Source organism: Vicia villosa, unplaced genomic scaffold, assembly GCF_029867415.1.
Source record: "Vicia villosa cultivar HV-30 ecotype Madison, WI unplaced genomic scaffold, Vvil1.0 ctg.001310F_1_1, whole genome shotgun sequence".
In the NCBI taxonomy this organism is placed as follows: Eukaryota; Viridiplantae; Streptophyta; class Magnoliopsida; order Fabales; family Fabaceae; genus Vicia; species Vicia villosa.
The window spans coordinates 95,558-117,238 of record NW_026705569.1 but is presented as its reverse complement, the minus strand read 5'-3'; the positions used below and the strand labels follow the sequence as shown (position 1 = coordinate 117,238).

The following is a 21,681-nucleotide window of genomic DNA, read 5'->3' as shown; positions in this document are numbered from 1 at the left end:
ATAGTGAGATATATTTCAGAGTCATGTATATTTAAGAACCGACGGACTTGCTTACATGATGAACAAAAACTCAACAGTTGAGTATCAGACTGTCCTCCAACAAGCATTTTGGAGACTTGGGGTTTGTCTTTTCTCCTCTTTAATGCAATCCATAGATTTTCCACTGATCAATATTAATGACATATTGCCCTTGCATTTCATTTCAAGATGTCTGGAGATTTTTCAATGTTTTTGTTCAACTATTAATTTGGACTTTTTTATTTTTGTTTTACCAATGAAATCAACATAACTAATCATTTTCAAAGAAGTGTGCACAACCCAAATAAGACACTTATAATGAGATAGAAGAATATATTTTATTGACCAAGTTGAGCTGCTTTTTCTGTCAATGAATGTAGTCCAATCACCCAATCACCCTAGCAAACTATGCGCTACCAGATAATAATTTTAATTTCTTTGGACTATGGTTGCAGGTCAATTTGCAACCAAGGGTTCCAACAAAAGCTGTATGTTTTGAGCAACTTCAACTAAGAAATGAAATAGTAACTTTCATGAATCTTAGAAGTCAGGTATGTTGAAATTCCTACCTATGCTTTTTTAAAGGAATGCTTTTTTAATATACTTCAAATTCCTACGCTTTTGAACTTTATAAAGCAATACATATGTTGGCTGAAATATTAGTCGGGACATGCGACCCCATACCTATGCTGTAGATCCATCGCTGGGAGATGCAGAATGAGGCGGCCAACGGTTCATCTTTTCATGATGGTTCACACCGCGAAACAACAGGAACATCTAAGGTTAGAATATTTTGGATACTATTTTTTTAATTTGATACTTTCTCTTCAATAGTTTTCAATGTTTTAGACTAGTGATTGTCTAAGCATATACTATTATTTTTCTGAAAACATGAGCTTGTGATTCTTAAACTACTGACAGCGTTTGCATTGTGAAGAAGATCTGGATTGGATTCCGGGTAAAACAGATTCTGGAGGTAATAATGGATTAGTTTTGTTTTCACCTGCTATTTGATTTTCTTATTTTGGTAATGTCATATACATATCATTAAATGCATGCATGTAATTAACTGATTTTAGGGGCAAGAACTAGTAAAAAGGATCGAAAGAGCAAGGTACACATATCTGTTTCTTAGTTTTATTTTTATGTACTCTCTTTTTTCCCACATGCTTTTAGAATTTAGACCAATGCCAAAGCACATAAGTTTTCTTGTAATCTTGGAAATGGTACTTGTAAAGGCGTCAGGACAATGTAAAAAAGCTTCATCAACAGCTCAATCAAAAAGAAAGAGATAATAAAGGCCTCAGATCTGTAGCTCCCTAGTAAGAGTTTAAATTCACTACAGATCTTTTGTTCCATTCTGTGTAACCTATTGTGCTTCAAAGTCGTTGTGTTGCCGTGTTAGTCCAATCTAGTCACTGAATGAGTTTTGTATGCTTTCTGTTAGGTGGCAACCGGAATGAATGTTAAGATCTCTAGTGCTCTTTTGATAGGAATAATGCATCTTGTGGTGATCAGCACTGAACTCAACTTCTAGCAAAATTCTGATTGTGGTTACTTTAGTTTGGAAAATTATTGCTAGTTTTTCTTTCATGTTCAGTGCTAAATGGAGCAATGAGGTTTGCATCTTCAACAAATACCGGTCACCAGGTGTTAGTGACTAACCAAGCTTATTAAGATTTGTGTATAATTAGGTTTAGGAGTTGTGAATATTCCAGAAGTTTGCAGATGCTTATGTTATCTGTCAAAATACCTTAAATCTCAAAGCGATTATTGGTTTGTTTAGAGAAGCTGACAGAACAATTGACAAGTCTAGGGGAATATTACATGAGAATGAAAAATAGAACTCGCAAAAGAAAAACAACATTCATTTTGTTCCTCATATCATGATCAATAGGTAAATATAAGATAATTTCGCAATACGCCCCTAAAACACGGGGATTTATCAGTAAATTCGAGCATATATGGATGATTGAGAATCTCTCAAACAAATCATGGAAGGATGAAGTTTTTTCTTAATCATCAAAGATTAACGACGGTGTTTATTTTGAATTGTGAAAGCTGTAATAAATTAATGGGGGATCACAATAAATGAAGTTTGGAATATGAACTGATTTGATAAAGCTCATTTCTTTTCCTGTCACATAATTTTAGCACAATGCTTATGCAAATATTTTTTTTTTTAATAAGCAATGATTTTAGAAATCGCACTAGGGGTGCAACCCTTACATCGAAAAAACTCTAAGAAGAGTTGAACTAATTCAAAGGTAATTTATACCAATCATAAAAAATAGCCTAGGATCATAAACACTATTACACATCCATCTCCAGGAGTAAAACATTATGTTGAATATTACTGCTTCGAAACTAAAAGTGGCATTATCAAAGATAATAGCATTCCTCATTAACCATATGCTCCGAATTAAAGCCAACCAAATTAAATTAAGTTTAGCTCTAGTCTTGGCTTCTTTCACCTTGTCTTGAATGCAACCGAAGTTCTTGAATTCTTCAAAAGAAATCTCCACTTCGTTTCCCAACCAAAGGAAGATTCTTTCCCAAACCCCTTTCGATACTAAACATTGGAAGAAGAGATGTTCCAAAGTTTCCGAATGATTAGTACAAAACAAGCAATCAAGAGAAGTAGTAATAGGCAAGTCTCTATTGGCCAAAAGGTCTTTTAGAGGAAGTCTATTGATAAAAAATCTCCAACCGAAAATCTTAATCTTTTTCGGTATGTTCAGCTTCCAAATGACTTCTAACAATTTGATAGAAGAAGTTTGCCAAGTTAAATCCTTTGCATATGACACCAAATTGGATACACTAGCTACCGAAAAACAACCATTAGTAGTTAGTTTCCAATAGAAGTCGTCACTAGCCGAAGTGTCCGGAACAATGTCGCTCAAAGTCTCCTTTAACCTCCTCATATGAAATTCGAAAACCGAACCCCTCCCGTGAATGGCCAAGTCGCTTCCGAAGAGAACTTCAAAATTCCAAAAATGGGCGCCATTGTTCCAAGAGAGCACGTCACTAATCGCACAAAGTTTATTGGTTGAGAGATCGAACAAATACGGAAAAGAGGCGCAAAGAGTTTGATCACCCAACCAACTACTATGCCAAAAAAAAATACTATTACCTTTCTTAAAGTCACAAACGACCCAATCGGAGAAACCTTCAACGATGTTTTCCTCTTTATGTTTAATCGTTTTTATCTCGTGCTTAATTTTATGTCTATTTGTTTTTATCTTGTGTTTAATTTGATTTCTAATTATTTTATTTTTGTTTAAACAGATACATGGCTGATTCAACCAAGAAGTCCTCTTCATTTGGTAATCCTAATAAAAAAAGAGTTAGAGGTCCAACTATGATGACACAAATTAACAAAGTTCATCAAACGGGTGAAAAGATAAAGGTCGAGTTTGATCAAAGAACTTATGAATGTACTGGTGTTGGTAAAAATGCTGCAAATTTTAAGAGTTACATAGCATCTCTTGCTCGGCAGAAATGTTCTATTTTGAAAGATGAGTGGAAAGACATAGAAAATGGAATAAAAGACGCTATATGGGTTGATGTTCAGGTATTTTAAATTCAACACTTTATTATATTTTATAATCACATATATACTAACATATGCCATATACTGTATGTGTAGATTCATTTCACTATTCCAGATTGGGGTGTTAAAGACAAGGATGGTAAAATCAAGGATCCGTTGAAGAAGGAATGGATTAAATATGCAGGAGAGAGATGGAAAGGTTTTAAGACACAACTCACAGACGAGTATGTTAATAATCCCAAAAAAGATCTTGCTCCTGCATATGTCAGGTATAATTTTATTAATAAAGAAGTATGAGAAGAGTTTCTAAAGTCTCGAGATACCCAAGAATTTAAGGTTAGTAGGAGTTATATTTGAGTTTTTTTTAATAGCATTTTTATTATGTTTAGTGGTAACTGTTTGATTTTATAATTAATAGGAAAAAAGTCGAAAGGGTAGAGAGAATGTGGCTAAGAATGTATACCCACATGTATTATCTCGTGGAGGGTATCGCATGCTCGTGGAGACAATTAAAAATGAAAGGATATCATCAAGAGATGATTCTACATTAGATGATAATGGTAGTCCATCTCCACCGTCACGCCATGAGTTATGGAAGAGAGCACGACAAAAGAAAGGAGGAGAATACACATCAAAGTCTACACAAGCTGTTGCGGAGAAAATTGTAAGTAAAACTTGAATTTGAAATATATTTGCGGATTGTCATGTGAGCTTGCGTAGTCGTTGTGAATTGACATGTTTGTGATGACTACCATTATCATCTACATTAGATGATAATGGTAGTCCATCTCCACCGTCACGCCATGAGTTATGGAAGAGAGCACGACAAAAGAAAGGAGGAGAATACACATCAAAGTCTACACAAGCTGTTGCGGAGAAAATTGTAAGTAAAACTTGAATTTGAAATATATTTGGGGATTGTCATGTGAGCTTGCGTAGTCGTTGTGAATTGACATGTTTGTGATGACTAATTGATGCGCAAAACTTGGAATTAAATTGATTGTCATATGTCATACATACTTGAAGTCATGTCTCTATGTACCAAACTTCGATGTCTTGCTTGCTTACTCTTGTGCTAATTGTCATGAACCAAATTCTTGTGATGATGTATAATTTTATGGACTAAAATGTGGATTTTGGTGACTTTCTCTTGATTGTTTCGTGGCTGTACCATGGCTGTTAGAGTCATAATTTTTGTTGCCTAATTTCGTTTCGTATCCATCCTTGCTTGCATGTTCTTAAAGTGTTGATTCATATGATAAAATTTCAAAATTGAAGCATGTTTCCATGAATTTCTACACAAGTGTGCATTGCTGTCCCATATTGAATTTAGTTGTGTTTTTTGCATTTTGTAGGATTCTCTGGTTGAAGAAGCTGGAAAAGGTGACTTTGTTCCACATGGACGTAACGATATCCTAACAGCAGCCCTTGGAAGATCTGAGCATGGCGGCCGTGTTCGTGGTGTTGGAAAACACCATAAACAAAGCACTTACTTTGGACGGTCTTATTCACGTCAAGGACAACACATAGATGTGAATGAACAACTTGAACAACTTTCATCAAAATTGGAAGCAAAACTTAGAGCTGATTTTGATCAAAAGTGCAAGGCGTTGGAACAATCTTTTATGGAGACACTTAAGTCTATGGGTTTGTCGCAAAGTACTGATAATGCTAAATGCGTTGAAAAAATGGAATTAGTCGAAGCAAGCGGAAAAGGAAGTTGTTCAGCTGCAAAAGGAAGCACCAAAGAGGTTGAAGTTGACGATGTTCAGAGATTGTTACTCATGGTTCTGAAAATGACTGACAACCACTTGGAAATGGATTTAAGTCATTGTAACTCTGTCATTCATTTTTATATGTCAGCTAAGTGTATCAGAGAGTTGTTGATGGGTTTTCATTGCCTTGACGTGTCTACTCTACAAGTTTGGAGCACGTAAGTACATTTTCTTCTTTTATTACTTTCAATAGGTTATATCTCCATCACTTTGAATCTAATGTTTATTTTAAAATTATTCAGGTATATTCATCGTCTATGTATTGATAATTCCACATCAGAAGTGAATGAAATTATGGATCCTGCTAGGTGTATATATAATGATGATGTGCCGAGATCTTTAGTAGATGTTAGGAAATACGTACAAGAAAAGTTGATGTCGCAAAACAAAGTTTGCTACTTACTACCACTTGTTCATGGGTAAGTTTTTATGAAATTCTGTTTTCTATTTTTTAATTTTGATAACATAGATATTTTATTTGACTTTTGTATTTCCATACACATGTACAAAGAACATTGGCAATTATTTGTCTTGTGTCCAAGAGAGAATACTGTGGTCTTCTTTTGTTCACTTAATTGGGATGTTGATAAAAACACGAAGAAAATTATTTCAACGTAAGTTTATCTTTTATGTGAATTTTGTTATAATATAGTATATATCATATATATGTGGCTGAATATGTGGCTGAATATGGATTTTTATTTGAATAAGTGCTTTTGAGGTTCATCAAATTTCAAATGGCAATAGAAAAAAGACTATTACATGGCTTAAGCCCGATGTAAGTGTGATGTAAATTATAATTCTATATTTAATTTTAGAGAAAAGGGGTCATACACTGACAGTGTAAAATATTTTTACACTGTCAACCAATCACCACCATGCATCCAATTAAAACATTCTTTTATTTAAAAAAAACTTTAATGACATGGCACATTCATGACTCCCTATTGAATGACAGTGTAAAACTATTTTACACTGTCAGTGCACTACCTTTTAACTCTTAATTTTATGATAATTATTCATTAATTATATATGTCTTTCATTTTGTAGCCAAGGAAACAACATAACAATACTGATTGTGGATACTATGTGATGAAAAATATGTTGGATATTGTCTCTGCAAATATAACTGAATCTTGGATGCAGGTAATAAAATAACTCTAATTTGTTATTTACTTTGCGTTTTGCAACTTAATATGAATTTTCAAAGAATAACTCTATATTGTTATTTACGTATTGTAGGTATTTAATGATCCTACAGAATTGACACAAGAAGATTTGTATGATTTGCGACTCCGTTGGGCAAAATGTTTCTTTGAGTTATATAAAGGATAACTTTATGTTTCTCGTGGATGCGTGTTGGTTTTTCAAGTGCGCGAAAGTACTTTATGTTTCTTTGAGATAATTATCTTGTAGTAGAAAATCGTGTGTAAACCTTTCTTATCATTTTGAACACTTGTTTATTCTAGATTAATATTTTTGTATATTTTGACGAATATATATATATATATATATATATATATATATATATATATATGTATATATATATATATGTATGTATATATATATGTATGTATATATATATATATGTATATATATATATATATATATATGTATATATATATATATATATATATATATATCTTAGCTATTTGGTCAGTGTGCTGTGAGTAAAAAATATATAGCGACCTCTTTGGTCTGTGTGGTATATGAATCTTATATTGAAAATTAGGTACAGAAAAAATTAGAGGTTAAAACAGGAAAATAGGAAAAACAGACATAAAACATTTTACATCGGGCTTTACTAAAACCGATGTAAAAATCAGTCTATTACATCGGTGTAGAATTATATCCGATGTAAAATGTGGCTTATGTTTTTCAAATAAAAAATTTCGATATTTTTCACATCGGACATTTTCCCTAAACCGATGTGAAAAGCTGTCTATTACATCGGCCACGTTTAGAAACCGATGTAAAAGGTTGCGTATTTTTTTTAATAATTTTTTTTATTGTTTTTCACATCAGACCTATGAAATCAACCGATGTGGTATGATGACTTTCACATCGGGCTCTGACCCGATGTAAAATGTCTCAGACTTTTTACATCATCTGTGTTTACATCGGGCCTAGAACCGATGTAAAAAGTCTTTTTCGCCCGATGTAAAAACTATTTTCTGTACTAGTGACCTATTGAAATATTTCTTCCCTTCCAAGTTGATAATCTTGATTTGATATTGTCCACGACTTCCTTCCACACTCTCTTCTTTCTAGCGCCTTCTCCAATCCAAATGCGGAGGAATTTAAAAAGGAAAGTTTCCTTTCTTACATGAGAGAAAAGAGGTAGCTGAGTTTAATAACCACTCGCCAATGTGGACTCCAAAAATGTTGCTTTTGTGAAAGTTGATTTTTAAACCGGATACAAGCTCAAAGCCTCGCAACAACACTTTCATGTTCCAAAGATTATCACAAGTGGGCTATCCAATAATAACAGTGTCATCTGCAAATTGGAGAATATCCACATGATCTTCTACACCATATTTGAACGGCTTAAAATCACCCACCTCCACCGATTTTCTAGGGAGAGCGGTTAGACCTTCCATAGCAAGAACGAAAAGAAAAGGAGAAATTCGATCACCTTGACGTAATCCTCTTTGAACCTTAAAATCTTTGGTGGCACTACCGTTTACCAAAACGGACATATGGCTAGTGAAAATGCAAGAATCCATCCATTTCAACCATTTCTTCCCAAACCCCATTCTCCCTAGTACCCATCTAAGATAATTTCAAGAAATAGAATCATACGCCTTTTCAAAGTCAACTTTAAGTAAAAGACACCCGCTCTTCTTTTTCTTAGCCCAATCTAGCAATTCGTTCACCAATAAAACTCCATCCATCATACTTCTACCCGGAACAAAAGCGGTTTGATTAGACGAAACCAACTTGTCCAAAACACCTCTCATTCTCTCGGCTAAGATCTTCGCTAAAATCTTATATATGCTTCCCACCAAACAAATAGGCCGATACGCAAACAAGTCTTGCGGATTCTTGTTTTTAGGAATAAGCGCAAGGAAAGAAGAAGTAATGACTTTAACGAGCGTACCTTTGGAGTAGAAGTCGTTGCATAACTTCATCAAGTCTTCTTTAATAAGGGACCAAAACCTTTTGAAAAAATCTAAGGAGAAACCATCCGGCCCCGGACTTTTGCTCCCATCACACGACCAAATGGCATTCTTGATTTCCTCTCTGGAGAAAGGAACTTCAAGCTCCAAAGATTCTTCAATCGATAATAAGTTCAACTTAATTCCATGAGGTTCCGGTCTATTATGAACTTTTCCTTAAAAAAATCTTCAAAGTGCTTAAAGATAAAATCGTTAACTTCTTTAGCCTCTTCCACTCTTCCCGTCCTAATGCCAATGGAGCATAAAGATGCTTATGCGAAATTATTTATGCATAATACCGTTTTTCGAAGAAATATTTTATCAAAATTGTGAAAGATAGACAAAGCAAAACTGACCACAAGTAAAAGTGGATTGTGGTTAATAATATTGAATGGTTAATTTAATAAAAATCTTTGACTTTTCAAAATTTATTATAGATTTTTCAAAATTACTCATTAAAAAAATAATTTGAATGAAAAGAGGTGTAAAGAGACAATCTCTTAATCAGTAGGAGTAAGTTAGTACCACAAGTTGGGCCAAAAACACCTGTGGACGTAGTTGAACAGGTTTTTGATAAAATTGAATTTATCATCCAACGCACTCATGTTTCAGAAACCAATCATTTTCTCCGTTTGATTCAATGCTCACACAAAAGGAGTAATATGCAAAACCTTCTTTCATCTGTTTCCCCTTCATCTCTTCAGGCTTATACACTCCTTACTCAAACTCACACTTATCTTCGCTACAGAGTACGCAAGCATGGTCTGCTTAAGCCTAACCGTGCTGTCAAACAGCAAAGCCAAACTAGTGTAAGAACTTCATGGCCTAGCGTATCACTTTCGCTTTTTGGTGCAGGCTTCTTATTTGGTCCACTGCTCGATGGACTCCATTCAAGAGTCGAGCTTGTCGTGTACAAGTCCGGGTCTATTGACATTGGTCCACTCCATACAAATATATGGGTAGGTTTCAACTTCAGTTTCTTGTACAATTACAATGCACCCTTGTTCATATTATACAGCCCTTATTTCTGGAAATATGCATTCCCAAAAACCACCTAAATTATGCGGTTTTATATGTCTTCTCCAAATTGATATTGATAGGTACCTCCATTGCTGGGATTGTTTTACTGCTCAGTTGGTTTGCTTCAACTCTACCTCGACGAGAAGGTCTTAAACAAGGTTCAAGAGGGAAGTTTATCAAAAACAATTACCTCCCTGATGTAAGTACTCACTGCAATATAGATACAATTTATACATAAACACTTATTATGATAATCGTATGATTCTCTTGCCTTAGATTACTGGCGCTGTTCATAGAATTGAGTGCTGAACTATACAAAGCGGGAATAGCAGACAACATTGAGGCCTATATATTGTTTGCTGCAGCAGAGTTCCTATGGTTTTTGTTGGATAGAACACAGCCAGGCTTCACCCTAGCATGCCTTGTTGGATTTGCTTGTCCAATAGCTGAGATACCCTTGATGAAGTAAAGCGTTACTCTTTTCTCTGCCTGTTAATTTTGTTTGGCTATTGATGGCTGCTACCTCTCTTTTCTTCTTTCAGGTTCCTTCACCTTTGGTACTATCCTCAAGCCAATATTGAAATCTCTGGCCAGGTAGTTCATGTTACAAACACTTTCACCAATAATAAGTATTCAAGAGTTATGATTTTGTGAACCACAACACTAACATAGACATGACTAACATGTCGATATGGATAATAATAAATAGAGAAAATGAATTAATTGGATATACTCATTATCTTGGTTTGGTATCGGGGTCCTAGATAATTACGTACTACCACATACTGTACACGACATATTCTTTGTTGTATAATCTTGTTAAACTTTGTTAGTTAGATGTTAAGCTTTGTTAGTTTGTTGGTTGTGAGTTAGTTACAACATTACATGTTCCACAAGTAATGATCACAACTATGTGCATAGCTGTCTAACCATTGAATGAGAATAAGTAATACCAATTTGATCCAACAAGTGGCATCATCACCTTAGTTCGGATCCTAATCCCATCCAACTGAAAATCGTAACTTTTCAGTTATAACTGCCAATCATTTCTTCTTCTTGTGCCATTGCTTCTACTTCTTTCTTTCTTTCTTTCTTGAACTCTACTTGTTTTCCATCCTTTACCCTTAATCCGCCTCACCATGACTGAATCCTTACAAGATAGGTTCATTCAACTTGCAGTTCCAAAATTTGATGGTTTCTATGATCATTGGTCCATGTTAATGGAGAATACGAGGTTCTTGCAATACGAGAGAATGAAACAACTAATAAGTACTTTGCAAGAACACTTGTGATTGCCAATCGAATGACTCCACGTGGAGAAAAATTGGAGCAAGTTTTGGTTGTTTAGAAGATTATAAGGTCGATGTCAGCAACATTCAGCTATGTTGGGAGCTCCATTGAATATTCCAATGATGTGACAACTCTTTCCATTGATGAGCCGTAAAGTAGCTTATTTGTGCATGAGCAAAGAATGAAGGATCAAAGAGATTTCATTGAAGAACAAGCCTGAAAGTGTCCAATGAAGGAAGAGGTGCCAGAGAGGTAGATGATAATTCTCAGTTAGAGGTCGTGTTCTCAGTTAGAGGTCGTGGCAGAGGTAGTCAAAGTAGAGAATCTCTAGAATGCTTCAAGTTCCATTCCATAAGCTAGGTTACTATCAAAGTGAGTGTTCTATCTGGGAAGAAAATGACAACCATGTTGAATTCAATGAAGAAGAAGAGATGATTTTGATGGCCAAAAGTGATTCAAGAAGTTGTGCTAAGGGGGAAATATTGTATCTTGACTTTGGTTGCAACAATCATATGGTTGAAGTTAAAACTTGGTTCTTTGAATTTGATGGAAGCTTAGGGAAACTCTCATATTAGAAGATAACTAAAAAATGTATGTCGCGGAGAAAGAGAATGTGAAACTAAGCATTGGTAGCAAGACACTCATGATTACTGATGTATACTACCTACATGGGCTTGAGAAATAATCTCCTTAGCATTAGACAACTTTCGTAGAAGAATCTAAGTATTGTGTTTAAGCATGATTCTTGCCAAATATTTCATGAAGAGAAATGTTTGATCTTAACTACTCAAATGTCTCATAATAGGATGTATGCGATTCATGCACCAGTCATCATGCCAATGTGTTTTCAGACAATTAAGCAATTGGAATCTCAGTTGTGGTATATCTGATATGCACACTTGAGCATTAAGGGTCAAAACAGACTTATGAATAAGGAAATGGTGAGGGGTTTGTCAAGTCTGGTGAACAACAAAAGAAAGATGCATTGATTACTTGGAAGGAAAGCAACACAGAGATCTCATTCTTAAACAAGCAACATGGAGAGCTAGTGTAAAACTAGAGCTTGTTTACTCTAATATTTGTGGGCCAACCAAACTCGAGTCACTTGGAAAACTTTTATCTATTTTTTGAAAGAAAAGTATAGTGCATTTGATGTTTTCAAAAGATTCAAGGCATTGGTTTAAAGAGAATCTAGTTTTTTGACTCATTGTTTCAAAACTGATAGAGGAAGAGAATTTACATTAAATGCTTTCAATGAATTTTGTAGCTTGCAAGGGATCAAAAGGAAGTTGACCACTACATATATTCCATAGAAAAATTGAGTATCTGAAAGGAAGAACTTAACTCTCATGAATATGGTCAGAAGTAAGCTATGCAAAAATGTTCCTGGCCTGATGCAGTGAGATAAGCCACCTATGTCATGAATAGAAGTCTTACCCTTGCAGTCATGAACATGACCTCTAAAGAAGCATGGAGTGGAGTAAAGCCATAAATACATCACTTCAGAGTGTTTGGTTGGGTTGGTCATGCTCATGTTCTTGACACACAAAGAAAAAAATTGGATGGAAAAAGTGTGCAATGTGTGATTCTTGGAGTTAGTGAAGCATCTAAAGCCTACAATTTGTATGAACCAATTGAAAGAAAAGTCATTATACGCTGGGATGTGTTCGACGAATCAAAATTCTGGGACTGGAATAAGAAGGATCAAGTAAGTCTTGAAGAATCACAAGTCCAAGTAGATGATGAAAGTGAAGCTAAACCATACGAAAATTTAGATGTAGCAGAAAATGTAAGTAAAGACCTTGTTGATGGCTATGCAAATAAAGGCAATGATGGAAAAGCAGGGAACATAAGTCAAGAAAACATTGATAAATCTAATGAGCCAACTCATAAAATTAGAAGACACCCAAAATATATTACTGGCTATGTCACTGGTTTAGGAAATAGAGAAGAAGAACAACTGCATAATCTTGAAGTTTTCATTTCAAATAAAGACCCTATACTAGCTATAAGGAAGTTGTCAAATCTGAGATTTTGAGAAGTGCAATGGATCTTGAAATAGAATCCATAGAGAACAAATATACTTGGTAATTGACCACACTCCATAAAGACCTAAAAACTATTGGAGTAAAAGGGATTTACAAAACAAAGTACAATGAAAGAGGAGAAGCGGAGAAACACAGCTCTATATTGGTAGCAAAAGGATACTCTCAAAGGAAATGGCATTGATTATACTGAAGTGTTTGTACCTGGGGCTAGGTGGAACACCATCAGGACCATTCTAGCAGTTGCAGCAAATCAAAGATGACGTGTGTTTCTGCTAGATGTAAAGAGTGCTCTCTTGCATGATGAGTAAGCTGAAGATGTCTACATAAGCCGACCTGAAGGATATCACAAAGGCAAACCTGGAATGGTTTACAAGTTGAGAAAAGTATTATATGGCTTAAGACAAGCTCCAAGGACGTGGTATAGCAAGATAGATTCATACTTTTGTTTTGCCAAGTTTCAGAAATGTCCATATGAGCATACTTTCTTTGTTAAACATGGAACTAAAGGAAAGATTCTCATTGTCAGTTTATATGTGAATGACCTCATCTACACTGTAAATGATCTTCAAATGATGTATGAACTCAAGCAGTAAAAGAAGGGAGAGTTTTCCATGACTAACTTGGGAAGGATGAGGTACTTCTTGAGAATAGAGGTGATGCAGAGCAATAATGGAATCTTTATTCATCAACAAGAGTATGCATCTGAGATTGTATCAAGGTTTGGAGTGAGGGATGCAACAAAGTATGCAACCCTATTGTTCCTGGTTGTAAATTGATGAAAAATGAAAGTGGCAAGGCTTCTAATGAAAGTGGTTGTAAATTCAGACGGTAGGAAGCTTGATGTACCTGCTAGCTACCATACGTGACATGGACTTTTTAGTATGCTTGGTGGCCACATACATGGAAAGACCTATATAAATGCATGTTGCTGCAATTTAAAGAATCTTGAGTAACCTGCAAGGCCCATTAGATTTTGGCATCCTATACAAGCATGAAGGTACAATGAGTCTGCAACTACTGGGTTGGGCTGAATCATATTATGCAGGAGATAAAGATGATAGGAAGAGTATCTCAGGGCTTGTTTTAAATTTTTTTGTTCAGGGTCAATCTCACGGATCTCAAAGAAACAATCAATAATTGCATTGTCTACAATAGAAGTATAATTTATAATTGTTGCTTCATGTGCTTGCCAAGGGGTTGTTTAAGAAATGTGTTGACTCATTTGAAGACACCTCAAAAGCAAGGGTCAATCATCTTGTGTGACCACAACTCCTCAATCAATCCGTCGAAAACTGGATTATGCATGGAATGTCTAAGCACATAGATGTCAGACTTCATTTTTTAAGAGATCTGACAAAGCATGGAGAAATTGAATTGAAGCATTGCAACACTCAAGACTAGTTGGTTGATATTCTCGCTAAACCTTTAAAGTTTGAGTTCCGTTGTCAAGTTAAGGGAGGGCTTAGGAATGGAAAGCTGTCTAGTGTTACTTAATTTTTTTTATGATAGAAGTCAAAGTAAGGGACAGAATGTTGTATAATCTTGTTAAGTTTTGTTATTTAGATGTTAAGGTTTGTTAGTTAGTTGGTTGTGAGATAGTTACAATATTACTTGTTCCACAAGTATTGATCACACCTGTTACTATATACATATATATGTATAAATAGTTGTCTAACCATTAAATGAGAATAAAGAATACCATTTTGATCCAACAATCTTAAGTGTAAGACTTGCCGGGTTCTAAAACAAATTGTAATGAACTCTATTCTATTTCTATGTGTAGGGGCTAGTTACTTGGACACTCACTTGCTACTTTGTGTACACGCTGTTCTTAATTAATTTGTCAAGGTGGTTCAGAACAGTTTACACCACTCAAACAGAGGAGTCTGATGCATAAAACATTACAATGTGACATTACCGTTATTCTATTATAATGAATATGACCAAATAACAGATATTAATCATACATTATCCAAAGGCATTCTAGTCTAACTTAAACGAGGGAAGTAATGTTTTGGTTTAGATGCACTTCTAACTTCCCTATTTATTTTAAAATGTGTTTTTATAGTCTTATGTCACCATTAAAACTCATTCACACAAATGTGAGATTCTATCTTTGACTCTTTTTTAGTAAATGATGCTACATCAACAAAATTGGTAGACCAAAAAAAAATAATCCAAAAATCATAAATAGAAGGATAAAAAGTTAGTTTAGAAGGATTAGGGCTATTAAAAAAAACTATCAACCTAACTGAATTGTCCGAATTAAATTAAACTGGAGTAAAAATAATTGTACTGTTATATTTGGTTAGTAAACCGAATCATATTGCACAAACAATTTTAGAATCAAATTATATGGTAAGTAAACCGAATTGAAATTGAAACCGACTTATATGATAAGTAAACCGAATCAAACTATAGTAAAAAATGACTTGAACCGAATCGAACTGTTTCAATTTACTTAAAACCATACCGGACCAAAATTATTAGTCTGGTACACCGTTTCAAAATTCCAAAACATTAAATTAAAAGACAATTTTTCCAAAATCAAAATATTTGTTAAAGAACTGAACTGTTAAACTATTTTTTAATTTAAAAATAAAATTTACATTTGTTTTTAGTATTTTTCATTTTCAATTTTGATTCGATTCAGTTTCAGTTTTGTTTCAGTTTACTTGCCATAAGATTCGGTTTCAGTTTTGCCTCGGTGTACTTGTCATATAATTCGGTTCTAGAATTATTTGTATAATATGATTCAGTTCACTAACTAAATATAATAGTTCGATTAATTTAACTTTTTTTTAGTCCAAATAGAAATGGGGTTCTCTCGTGTAGTTGAAATATGTATGAGTTATAGTTTGATATAAGACAATTTAATAAAACATAAAGTATAAAATTGTTTTATAATTTAAAATATCAAATTTGAACAGTATAAAATTGTTTTATAATTAAAAATATCAAATTTGAATTTGAACCGTTTGATTTTGATTAAATGACCCTAATATTCTTAAAATTTAATTGTGTTTTGTATAAAAATTTGATCATTAAAATGACCTTGTCTACAAGAATAGCCAACATCATATAAAATATAGACAACTTCTTTATCCACCTTCTTAAGGTTGGAAATTCCAAAATTGCTCCACCCTTCTTATACTTTCAAGTGGCTTCTTAACATAAATAATTGAATTGACACAATTGGTAAGGAGGTAATCTTTCCATGTATAAGGTCACATGTTCAAACCTTATTGGCTATATTTTAATATTATTTCTTTTATTTTGTAATAACTTTATTTTTATTTTTAAGATCATAAAATTGAATTTTTTAATAATTTAATAATGATTTTTCGTATTTTTTTAATCATTTTTTAAAATATTATTATTTTCATTAAAATCATGATTTTATACTTTAAATACTAAAAAAAATCACAAACATTTATAAATCTCGAAAAATAGAAAGTTTTAATTATAATTTGGTATTTCTAGTATGTTATTTGTCTTAAGGAGCAAGAAATAACATATTAGGATTTCTTTTTTCAATCAATTTTAATCAAGTCGTTTATGATAATTGTTTTTACCATTTCTAGTTTTAGGTCTAATTTTTTCCACTTATAAATACCACATCAAAGTTCATATAAGAGGAGGCCAATTCACAAGCACAACACGACAACACACACGTACACAAACTTTTTCCAACTTTCTTTTACTAACAATTCACCCTATATTGTAAATACACTGAGAAAAAAGGCCACTTTTATGTAACAATTACACATTGCTATTCACACAACGCAATCTTTCTTTCATGTTCATTTTTCAGAAAAAAATATTGATCCTTTTTATTTTCAATAACACTCGCACACTAATCTTCAACCATTATCAAGATCCATGTACCAAAATTTCTCCTGCAAAAGTCAGTCCTCTTTCACATGAAAGTAAAACCTCTGACACATAAATTTAAACCAATTTGAAATCATCCAAATCAAAACTACAACTCCACACAAAACAGCAAACTCACAACTCAAAACAGGGAAAAAAAGAAAAGAAATCACGACTCAAACCACCGCGAACCCCCGAAGCTCCGACGAAGACCGACTGCTCCGAGCACTCCGTCAACCGCACCACCGCGCGCATCCCTCCGACTGCGACGCCGGACAAACTCCCTCGATCTCACCACAGAGCAATCTTCAACGCCGCCGTCGCCCGCTCTGAGAGGTATGTGGTGTCTAATTTTTATCAATTGGTTGGCCATGTGTCAAGCATTTATTGGCTATTAGTTTCATTTTTTTTCATTATTTAAAAATTATTTAAAAATGGATCTTACTTGCTAAAAATCTGATAAATATAAAAAACACGGTAAACAATATGATGCGCCCCTCCTCCCATTATGTTGTTGTTTTTTTTCTTCTTCTTTTGTTTTCAATTTTTAATTCATGTAGTTTATTTTAGCATTACCATTTTGGGGAGTTTAGCCTATTTAATTGGTTAAAATGATTGTCCACTAAAAAATACAAAAAAAACCAAAACGAATTATCTTTTATTCTCTTAAATTAAATCAATTAGACTATTCAATTATATAATTAGGTTAGTTTAATTAGGTTAGTTAAGCCATTAATATGTATATAAATATTAGAACTCCCTATTAGCCATGTCCATTAAATATAAAAATATCCTTTTTCTTAGCATTATTAAATTAATTAAAAATGACACATTATGAAATTTGTACATACTTAGGATTTTCTGACTAATTTAAATATTTTTTTAATCAAATTAATTCAATATTCCACAAATAATATGACGAGTGAATGGTAATTTTACTACGTCTTCGAATTGGTCGACTCTTTATGTCGCACTTATCTAATATCCAAAACACAATTAAAAATTCAACTATTCTAATTCAATTAAAACATTACATTAAACTTATATTTGCACATAATCACTTTTTTGTGTTTTTATATTAAATAATTAAAGATGTGTTAAATAATTAATATTAATTATTTAACACATCTTTAATTATTTAATATAAAAACACAAAAAAGTGATTATGTGCAAATATAAGTTTAACTTAACTATGAACTGTGAACTATGACATCTAATAAAACACTTCAATAATTCAAATTTAATAAATAAATATATATAATCCTATAAAAAACACCAATAAACATTCAAAATACGCTGACTCTGATCCTTCAATAAGAAAATACGCATACATTAGGTTTAAGTTTTTATTCTTTACCATACTATTTACTACAATTTTTAACCACGAACTATTTACCATAAACCTTACCAAGAGACATTTTAAACCTTAAGGAAGGATTAAGGGTGCCTAACACCTCCCCTTAATCATAATTTCTCGACTTGACGACTCTGTAATTTAGGCAAGTAACTTAAAATTTAAAGCCGATCGTAACAGCTGACGACTCTGTTGGAGAAGGTTTGAGGCGTGTCTCTTTTGGTTTAGAATTTTTGGGATTATCTTTTCTTTTTTGGTTTTTTATTTATTGGCAAAAAATAATTATATTTTTATTATATTTTTTTGTTATATATTTATTTTGCTTTTAATATATTATCATGTGTTTATTTATATATTTGTTTTTTACTTCTTGTTGGGAAAAAATATATATTCTGTTATAAACCTAAGTGTGAGAATTGTCATTAGGCCAAGGGAGACTTGAATCGCCTACGAGTTTTAGTGACAATTCTACTTAGAGTGGGTCGAATTACGTGAAATATCTTAGATGAGGCTAGACTTTGTTGAGGGTAAGACCTTGAATACAACTGATCTCTTTGAGAACCTACCCCTAAAATCCGAACCTCATGGACAAAAGAGCCTTTCTAAAAGTCCAAAGAAACAAAAAGTTTCGGAGGATACGAAAAGGCCCCATGAGACCCTTAGAATCAAAACCACCTTTGGGAAGGGTAGAATACCTATACCTTTTTCACGAACTTATGAACCTAGGATTATTTTCATTTCTATAATATTTACATCTTGCATGAACATTACTTATTCATTATTTTTGCATTTTTTATGTCTTATCCACATGAATAAAAATAATAATAAATTTTTTGGTGAGTATTTTTTGTTGATTGCTATGTAGATATTCTGGATTTATTGAAGGTTAATATCCAAGAAGAAGCCATCACTGCCCTTGTTCAGTTCTATGATCTTTCGCTCAAGTGTTTTACCTTCCAGGATTTCCAACTAACACCTACTTTGGAAGAGTTCGACAAGATTATGGGTTTTTCCAAAATTAAGAAAGAACCCTATACAGGAATTGGGAAGGTAGTTAAGGTCGTTGACTTAGCCAAAGCATTGAGAATACCCTTCATAGATCTAATTTTAAATTACAAATCTGATGGTGATGTCCTAGGGATTAAAATATCCTTCTTAGAATCACAAGCTCTGCCTTATGCTAAAAAAACAATGGGAGATCTGCGGAAATCTTTTGGCTCTTTTAATGCTTGGGATGGTTTTGTTTTCTAGATTTATTGATTATGTGGACCCTGCTGCTATCCATGTGTTTTTGTCTGTGAAAGTTTTTAAAGCGGACCCAACTCCTACTATACTAGCTAACATTTATTATGCTATTCATACCTGTTGTGAGAAAAAGAAAGGAGTGATGTTTTGTTGCGTTCATATACTATTTTCTTGGTTGGTGTTTCACCTATATAAGCTATTTGGTGAAGGACCTTACTAGGCATGAATGGTCACAAAAATTGAGGGCTCTCAATGCCGATTCCATATTGTGGTATGCAAGGAAGCTCAATTTTGAAAGAATTGTTTATATGTGTGGGAATTTTCCTAATGTTCCTTTGATAGACCTTCCGAAGATCAAATCAAAGAGTTAGTTCCCCATGATATGGGGAAAGGAGATCCAAGAACGCTAAAGAATGTAATTCATGCTTGGAGTTATGTTTAAAAGAAAAATTTTGGGCAAGAGAATGTTATAGCAAGGGAACCTTATATTAAAGGGATTCTTGAAAAAGTTAAGAAGAATCATCTACCATTTGTTGTGGATCCTGCGTATAAGCCCGACACTCCTGATCCAATTCTTTTATCTGTAGAAGAGAGAAGAACTTAGGGCAGCCCTAGAGGCCTCCCAAAAAGAAAAGGAAGGTTTAGAGCTTAAAATGCAACAACTAACTAATGAAAGGAGTCAACTACGCCTTGATTTCAAGGATAAAAATAAGGAACTTCAAGCTACTTAGGAAGAAGGGGAGAAAGAAAGGAATAAAAGGAAACGCACAATGGATGGCATGTTAAGTGCCAAATTCAATTTGGTTTCGAATAATGAAAGGTTGGAGGAAGCAAATATGAAGGCCGCAAAGTGGAAAAAATACTATGACCAAGCTCTTAAGGATAAGAGGGAAGCTGAAGAGGTTTTAGAGTCTTTAGTCCCAGAGCTTGAGGACAAAACTCGAGAGCAAGAGGGGCAGATAAAAGGCCTTGCATTTGACCTTCAAGAAAGCCGTAATTCAGAACAAGGGGAATGGCTAAGAAGAATGGCTATTGAAGAGCTACTCTTAAGTCGTACCACTGAATATGAAAGGGCTCTCCAAGCCTTGACTGCACTTAGGGAGACTTTCATGTGCCAGAGAGATCTCGTTGATGAGGTATGGGCTGAAAGAGAACATTGGAAAAAGCAATACACGATCATTTCTACTGCAAATGAGCATGTTAGCATTGTTCCCGAACTTCTCAAGGACTACCTAAAGTATCAAGAAAAGTACGAGAAGATGGTGTTTTTATGCAACAATCTCATCCAAGACATTCCCAAGAGTTTGGAGCGTGCAGTCTTCACCATTTTCCTAAAAAGCTTGAGGAAATTTTCAACAACTTCAGGAAGAGGAATAAGTTAAGACTCTGCACGCTCCAAGGAATGTCATGGATGAGATTGTTGCATAAAAACACCATCTTCTCGTACTTTTCTTGATACTTTAGGTAGTCCTTGAGAAGTTCGGGAATCATGCTAACATGCTCATTTGCAGTAGAAATGTCGTATATTGCTTTTTCCAATGTTCTCTTTCAGCCCATGCCTCCTCAAAGATATCCCTTTGGCGCATGAAAGTCTCCCTAAGTGCAATCAAGGCTTGGAGAGCCCTTTCATATTCAATGGTACGACTTAAGAGTAGCTCTTCAGCAGCTATTTTTCCTAGACGTTCCCTTTGTTCTGAATTGCGGCTTTCTTGAAGGTCAAAAGCATGGCCCTTTATCTGCCCCTCTTGTTCTCGAGACTTGTCTTCAAGCTCTAAGACCTCTTCAGCTTCCCTCTTATCCTGAATAGCTTGGTCATAGTATCTTTTCCATTTTGTAGCCTCCATATTTGCTTCCTCCAACCTCTCATTATTCGAAACCAAATTGAAATTGGCACTTAACATGCCATCCATTGTACGTTTCCTTTTATTCCTTTCTTTATCCCCTTCTTCCTTAGTAGCTTGAAGTTCCTTATTTTTATCCTTGAGATCAAGGTGTAGCTGACTCCTTTCATTAGTTAGTTGTTGCATTTTAAGCTCTAAACCTTCCTTTTCTTTTAGGGAGGCCTCTAGGGCTGCCCTAAGTTCTTCTATCTCTTCTACGGATAAAAGAACTGGATCAGGAGTGTCGGGCTTATACGCATGATCCACAACAAATGGTAAATGATTCTTCTCAACTCTTTCAAGAACCCATTTAGTATAATGATCCCTTGCTATAACATTCTTTTGCCCAAAATTGTTCGTTTGAACAAAACTCCAAGCTTGAATAACCTTCTTTAGTGTTCTTGGATCTCATTTCCCCAATTATACATAATTAACTCTTTGATTTGATCTTCGGAAGACTTATCATT

The 21,681-nt window shown here is 34.0% G+C and overlaps 3 protein-coding genes across 3 annotated transcripts; all 3 read left to right on the top strand.

The window, feature by feature from the left end:
* The first annotated feature begins 24 nt into the window (after positions 1 to 24).
* Positions 25 to 1,830, top strand: LOC131634524 (SWR1-complex protein 4-like). The gene is made up of 7 exons (XM_058905193.1): positions 25 to 121; positions 474 to 569; positions 714 to 800; positions 940 to 994; positions 1,098 to 1,132; positions 1,257 to 1,340; positions 1,466 to 1,830. The coding sequence occupies exons 1-6, from the start codon at positions 56 to 58 to the stop codon at positions 1,311 to 1,313; spliced, it is 396 nt and encodes a 131-aa protein (XP_058761176.1). The 5' UTR covers positions 25 to 55; the 3' UTR covers positions 1,314 to 1,340; positions 1,466 to 1,830.
* A 7,207-nt stretch (positions 1,831 to 9,037) lies between these two features.
* LOC131634522 (uncharacterized) lies at positions 9,038 to 14,917 on the top strand. Its single transcript, XM_058905192.1, has 5 exons — positions 9,038 to 9,463; positions 9,605 to 9,723; positions 9,801 to 9,989; positions 10,067 to 10,118; positions 14,646 to 14,917. Exons 1-5 carry the CDS (start codon positions 9,167 to 9,169, stop codon positions 14,757 to 14,759), a joined length of 771 nt encoding a protein of 256 aa, XP_058761175.1. The 5' UTR covers positions 9,038 to 9,166; the 3' UTR covers positions 14,760 to 14,917.
* A 1,188-nt stretch (positions 14,918 to 16,105) lies between these two features.
* Positions 16,106 to 20,716, top strand: LOC131634500 (uncharacterized). Its single transcript, XM_058905169.1, has 2 exons — positions 16,106 to 17,071; positions 18,955 to 20,716. Exon 2 carries the CDS (start codon positions 20,105 to 20,107, stop codon positions 20,714 to 20,716), a length of 612 nt encoding a protein of 203 aa, XP_058761152.1. The 5' UTR covers positions 16,106 to 17,071; positions 18,955 to 20,104.
* Positions 20,717 to 21,681: the final 965 nt, after the last annotated feature.

Excerpts from the sequence above, each read along its gene's own strand:
- LOC131634524 (XM_058905193.1), top strand. The coding sequence starts at position 56 with ATGATGAACAAAAACTCAACAGTTGAGTATCAGACTGTCCTCCAACAA. Across the intron at positions 995-1,097 it reads GGGTAAAACAGATTCTGGAG|GGGCAAGAACTAGTAAAAAG; the intron begins GTAATAATGGAT and ends AACTGATTTTAG. Across the intron at positions 1,133-1,256 it reads AAAAGGATCGAAAGAGCAAG|GCGTCAGGACAATGTAAAAA; the intron begins GTACACATATCT and ends GTACTTGTAAAG.
- LOC131634522 (XM_058905192.1), top strand. The coding sequence starts at position 9,167 with ATGCAAAACCTTCTTTCATCTGTTTCCCCTTCATCTCTTCAGGCTTAT. Across the intron at positions 9,464-9,604 it reads CACTCCATACAAATATATGG|GTACCTCCATTGCTGGGATT; the intron begins GTAGGTTTCAAC and ends TGATATTGATAG. Across the intron at positions 9,724-9,800 it reads AAAACAATTACCTCCCTGAT|ATTACTGGCGCTGTTCATAG; the intron begins GTAAGTACTCAC and ends CTCTTGCCTTAG.
- LOC131634500 (XM_058905169.1), top strand. The coding sequence starts at position 20,105 with ATGGATGGCATGTTAAGTGCCAAATTCAATTTGGTTTCGAATAATGAA.